The sequence below is a fragment of the Mytilus galloprovincialis genome, chromosome 5 (genome assembly GCF_965363235.1).
Source record: "Mytilus galloprovincialis chromosome 5, xbMytGall1.hap1.1, whole genome shotgun sequence".
NCBI classification, from domain to species: domain Eukaryota; kingdom Metazoa; phylum Mollusca; class Bivalvia; order Mytilida; family Mytilidae; genus Mytilus; species Mytilus galloprovincialis.
The window spans coordinates 40,495,280-40,501,822 of record NC_134842.1 but is presented as its reverse complement, the minus strand read 5'-3'; the positions used below and the strand labels follow the sequence as shown (position 1 = coordinate 40,501,822).

At 35.9% G+C, this 6,543-nt stretch overlaps 1 protein-coding gene across 1 annotated transcript; it reads left to right on the top strand.

The window, feature by feature from the left end:
- Positions 1-569: 569 nt before the first annotated feature.
- Positions 570-4,800, top strand: LOC143074510 (uncharacterized). The gene is made up of 2 exons (XM_076249934.1): positions 570-2,239; positions 4,587-4,800. Exon 1 carries the CDS (start codon positions 1,243-1,245, stop codon positions 2,218-2,220), a length of 978 nt encoding a protein of 325 aa, XP_076106049.1. The 5' UTR covers positions 570-1,242; the 3' UTR covers positions 2,221-2,239; positions 4,587-4,800.
- Positions 4,801-6,543: the final 1,743 nt, after the last annotated feature.

The window sequence follows — 6,543 nt, the reverse complement described above, 5'->3', positions numbered from 1 at the left end:
TGGAACCTTGGAAGTGGGAACAAAGGCAATGGTAACAATGGAAACGACAATAGCAATGTTGGTAATTCGAATAGGGCAAATAATAAAGAAACAAATGTCGGAGGAATAGGAAGCATGGGGGGCCGTGGACAGAAACGTGACTGGAACCTTGGAAGTGGAAACAAAGGCAATGGTAACAATGGAAACGACAATAGCAATGTTGGTAATTCGAATACAGCAAATAATAAAGAAACAAATGTCGGAGGAATAGGAAGCATGGGGGGCCGTGGACAGAAACGTGACTGGAACCTTGGAAGTGGGAACAAAGGCAATGGTAACAATGGAAACGACAATAGCAATGTTGGTAATTCGAATACAGCAAATAATAAAGAAACAAATGTCGGAGGAATAGGAAGCATGGGGGGCCGTGGACAGAAACGTGACTGGAACCTTGGAAGTGGGAACAAAGGCAATGGTAACAATGGAAACGACAACAGCAACGTTGGTAATTCGAATACAGAAAATAATAAAAAAACAAATGTCGGAGGAATAGGAAGCATCGGGGGCCATGGACAGAAACTTGACTGGAACCTTGGAAGTGGGAACAAAGGCAATGGTAACAATGGAAACGACAATAGCAATGTTGGTAATTCGAATACAGAAAATAATAAAGAAACAAATGTCGGAGGAATAGGAAGCATCGGGGGCCGTGGAAAGAAACGTGACTGGAACCTTGGAAGTGGGAACAACGGAAATGGTAACAATGGAAACGACAACACGAATGTTGGTAATTCGAATACAAAGAATAATAAAAAAACAAATGTCGGAGGAATAGGAAGCATCGGGGGCCGTGGAAAGAAACGTGACTGGAACCTTGGAAGTGGGAACAACGGAAATGGTAACAATGGAAACGACAACACGAATGTTGGTAATTCGAATACAAAAAATAATAAAAAAACAAATGTCGGAGGAATAGGAAGCATCGGGGGCCGTGGAAGGAAACGTGAATGGAACCTTGGAAGTGGGAACAACGGAAATGGTAACAATGGAAACGACAACAGCAACGTTGGTAATTCGAATACAGAAAATAATAAAAAAACAAATGTCGGAGGAATAGGAAGCATCGGGGGCCATGGACAGAAACGTGACTGGAACCTTGGAAGTGGGAACAAAGGCAATGGTAACAATGGAAACGACAATAGCAATGTTGGTAATTCGAATACAGCAAATAATAAAGAAACAAATGTCGGAGGAATAGGAAGCATGGGGGGCCGTGGACAGAAACGTGACTGGAACCTTGGAAGTGGGAACAAAGGCAATGGTAACAATGGAAACGACAATAGCAATGTTGGTAATTCGAATACAGAAAATAATAAAGAAACAAATGTCGGAGGAATAGGAAGCATGGGGGGCCGTGGACAGAAACGTGACTGGAACCTTGGAAGTGGGAACAAAGGCAATGGTAACAATGGAAACGACAACAGCAACGTTGGTAATTCGAATACAAAAAATAATAAAAAAACAAATGTCGGAGGAGTAGGAAGCATCGGGGGCCGTGGAAGGAAACGTGAATGGAACCTTGGAAGTGGGAACAACGGAAATGGTAACAATGGAAACGACAACAGCAACGTTGGTAATTCGAATACAGAAAATAATAAAAAAACAAATGTCGGAGGAATAGGAAGCATCGGGGGCCATGGACAGAAACGTGACTGGAACCTTGGAAGTGGGAACAAAGGCAATGGTAACAATGGAAACGACAATAGCAATGTTGGCAATTCGAATACAGAAAATAATAAAGAAACAAATGTCGGAGGAATAGGAAGCATCGGGGGCCGTGGAAAGAAACGTGACTGGAACCTTGGGAGTGGGAACAACGGAAATGGAAACAATGGAAACGACAACAGCAATGTTGGTAATTCGAATACAGAAAATAATAAAAAAAGAAATGTCGGAGGAATAGGAAGCATCGGGGGCCGTGGACAGAAACGTGACTGGAACCTTGGAAGTGGGAACAACGGAAATGGTAACAATGGAAACGACAACAGCAACGTTGGTAATTCGAATACAGAAAATAATAAAAAAACAAATGTCGGAGGAATAGGAAACATCGGGGGCCGTGGAAGGAAACGTGACTGGAACCTTGGAAGTGGGAACAACGGAAATGGTAACAATGGAAACACGAATGAAAACGTTGGTAATTCGAATACAGAAAATAATAAAGAAGATGTCGGAAAATGAATGGCAAAAGATAAATAAGGTAATTTGTTGCAAAATAATGAGTTATATATCGAGCCAAAAAACAATTGAGAAGTCCACTTAATCAGTTTGATATTCCTAACAATTTGTTCAATTGTTAACTCCGAAACAGAGACTTAGTATTTAATAATAAACTGGATATTTGTATCTTGCCTTTGGTTTCGGGTATTTTTATACAATTTTTAATTGAGTTAAACCTTCCAATTGATATTTTCTCGTGTGTTTTTCTATGTTGTTATGCTATACTATTGTTTCAGAAAAAAAGAGAAGGTTTGGTACATCAAGAAGTTAAATCCCGCTGCAAATGTTTGCACCTGCCCTAAATCAGGAATGTGATGTACAGTAGTTGTCGTTTGTTTATAAAATTTATACGTGTTTCTCGTTTTTTCGTTGTTTATATAGATTAAACCTTTGGTTTTCCCATTTGAATGGTTTTACACTTGTAATTTTAGGGCCTGTTCAGGGTGCTGTTCGGTGTGAGCCAAGGCTCCGTGTTGAAGGCCGTACATTGACCTGTAATGGTTTACTTTTATAAATTGTTATTTGGAGGAGAGTTGTCTCATTGGTTCGTTTTCGATTAACAGGGTTTTGTCATCAATTGTATTGCTATGAGTTACAATTTATGACAAAAATCAGCAAAGACCCATCGAAACAACATCTGATACACAAATTTAATGATACTTTTAAATATTTGGATGATAGTTTAGCTCTCAATAATGTATGTATACTAAAGAAATTTATCCTGTTCAACTTACTTTAAATAAAGCTAATACTAACAATGCTCAACATGCAGACTTTTTATACGTTCAGGTCACAAAAATGTCAGTATTCAATTCAGAAGCTAACAATACCTTTAAATACACTGATTAAGAAGGGATATAGTTACGATACTGTGGTCAGGTCATTAAAGATTCCATATTTTGTCGTTAATATTGATTCCCTTATAGGTTATTTGCATCGGAACTAAACACATTTATTATTAATAAACCAGTTGTTGGCATGACACGGGTTATGTTCTTCTCATATATGTTTTAATGGTATGATACTAAACCCATCACGGGGAGGATTGTGCCTGATATTCATATGATGAAGACATAATTTTTCAATCAGTTTAAATGAAGTCCGGAGCTGGCATGTCAGTTAACTGCTAGCTATATATAGTAGTCTGATGTTATTTATGTATTATTGTCATTTTGTTTGTTTTCTTTGGTTACATTTTCTGACATCAGACTCGGACTTCTCTTGAACTGAATTTTAATGTACGTATTGTTATGCGTTTACTTTTCTGCATTGACTAGAGGTAAAGGGGGAGGGTTGATATCTCCCAAACATGTTTAACCTCGCCGCATTTTTGCGCCTGTCCCAAGTCAGGAGTCTCTGGCCTTTGTTAGTCTTGTATTATTTTAACTTTTAGTTTCTTGTGTACAACTTGGAGTTGATTATGGGGTTCATTATCACTGAACCAGTATATATTTGTTTAGGGGCCAGCTGAAGGACGTTTCCGGGTGCGAGAATTTCTCGTTGCATTGAAGACATGTTGATGACCTTCTGCTGTTGTCTGCTCTATGGTCGGGTTGTTGTCTCTTTGTCACATTCCCCATTTCCATTCTCAATTTTTTTTATGAGTATACTCCTACCTTTGGTACAATTCTCCTCTCACTTTAGGGTCATTTTGCCTGTGGCATCTCGATTTTTGATTAAGTTCGTTTTGCCAAGTCGGATTTTGTCTCCTTGTATATTTTGTACTGTTGTTTGTCTTTTGATGTTTTTTTTTCCTATTTTGCGTTGTCAGGTTACCGTCGATTTATGTTTTTTATCTCCCGTCGGTATATTTTACTCTATTATTTGGTTATCAAGTTATATTTTTTTTTGTATTGTTTAAGTCTTATCCAGTCTGTTTTCACACATTTCAGTAGTTGTTTTACTATCACAATAACACAACACTGATGTGTCTAAATATAGGGAACAGTCCTTGGTTGTCTGCTCCGAAATGTATAAACAGTACTGTGTCAACAACAAGAAAATATCTACAAAATACTTTCAAATCTTAACAAGACTAAACGTTTTAATTTTCAGTCTTTACAGATTATATATAATCCATGTACCATCAATACCAAAAGGCGGTACAATATTGTTTTGTAAATTTAAGTAGATTATATCAATCTTTTAACAAGACTAAATCCTTTATATTATAATTCATAATATATATTTTGTCAACTGACATGACTAAAGAACAAATCAGAAAACAGTTCTGTAGTTAGTAAATATGATAATAATTAAACGTTTTGTAAAACTAAAAAAAGATTGGTTGTCGTTAACCTTTAATTTGATTGTTTTGTGTTTTGCAGGGAAAGAATAGAAGTAAGGACATTTAACACCAGTCATCACTTGTTTGTTCTTGCAATACAAATATAGCACATATAACTGAACAATATACTCGTTTTGTTAATGTATTTTTTAAGCTTGTTGTTTGCAAGTACATTATGATCCACAATTTCATCATATGTAGATAATTTTACGAATATTTATTTAGATTTTGTTTATTAATATGTATGATTTCAGTAAATAAATAATTAATGTATTACTAAGTATTGGTTTTGGTCTAAACGATTTGTCTACATAAGGAAAACTACTTCGTATTTTATAACATGTTCAGTGTATTTGATTGTGTCTAGTTCTTATTCAAAAGAAACTAACCCTATCAAAAAGGTAATGAGCCTGATGTTTGAAATTATGAACCATTTCTTCAAAAGGAAATTCAAGGACAGGGCAGCTGAAATCCATTTTTTACGTAATTTTAATTTTTCCAATTTTCAGAGTAAGCATAGACCAAGGGACGTAAATAGTCTTAGAAACATTGAATATGACATTTAAATTATACTCAAGAGAACTAATCTAAGAAATATAGACTCATCCATTACTTTATTTTAATCATTTCTTTGTATGACATCTAACCCTATATCATCTTAATAGTTTTATGACATATTTAGAAAAATGCATAATTTGTGTTATATTCTGCTGAATACTTGCTTTATTCTAATAAAATTGAATTCAAATAGTATAGTTTATTGTGTTTAAGGTTATTATTGCATAAATACAACGCTCACGGTTTATTTATCTGTCTTCCTTCGACTTTTGATGTTTTCTTTGTTTCCCATTCATTTAAGCAGTCGTACAGCTTACTACTTACCTTTTGTCTACAATATTCTACCAAATGTATAAGCTGAAGGAACGCAAAGAATATCATAAGTTGCTCCTGTTTCTAGCTATGAAACTTAGGTTAAACCCCCATTTCCTCCGAAATTGAGTGTACAAATAGATAGAAGAAGATGTGGTATGAGTTGTAATGAGACAACTGTTCATCCAGATCTTATTTGTCAAAGTAAACCTTTTAAGATCAAAATAGGTCTTCAACACGGAGAACTGGCTTACACTGAACAACAAGCTATAAAGGACAACAAATATTACATGTTTAAATCAGTCAAACCGGAAAAACAACGGTCTAATCTATATTATAAAAAGATAAACAAGAGACGGTTATGAACCACATCAACAAACAACACCCACGGGACATCAAGTTTCCGACTTAGAACAGGTGCAAACAAATGCAGCGGGGTTAAACGTTTGAATATGTACCAATCTTCATCCTAACCTGAAACAATAATTTCAATAAAAAAATGTACATGTAAGTGACAATTTGTAAAGTAAAAGATTTAAAGGTTAAAGTAAGAGCGTCGACACGAAACCCTGGCTCACACCGAACAGCAAGCTTAAAGGGACATAACACATGACTAGTTTAAACCATTCAATCCGGAAAAGCAACGGCCTAATAGTTATCAAAGGTACCAGGATTATAATTTAGTACGCCAGACACGCGTTTCGTCTACATAAGACTCACCAGTGACGCTCATATCAAAATATTTATTAAGCCAATCAAGTAAAAAGTTGAAGAGCATTGAGGATCCAAAATTCCAAAAAGTTGTGCCAAATACGGCTAAGGTAATCTATGCCTGGGATAAGAAAATCCTTAGTTTTCGAAAAATTCAAAGTTTTGTTAACAGGAAATTTGTAAAACGACCACATTATTGATATTCATGTCAACACCGAAGTGTTGACTACTGGGCTGGTGATACCCTCGGGGACGAAACGTCCACCAGCAGTGGCATCGATCATAATCTATATATAAAAATCAAGACACGAGAATCACTTATGAACCAAATCAACAAACATTAACCACTGAACTAAGATTTCTTCAAACAAATGCAGGGGTTTACACATTCTAAGGTAGATACATGGCATACCGCC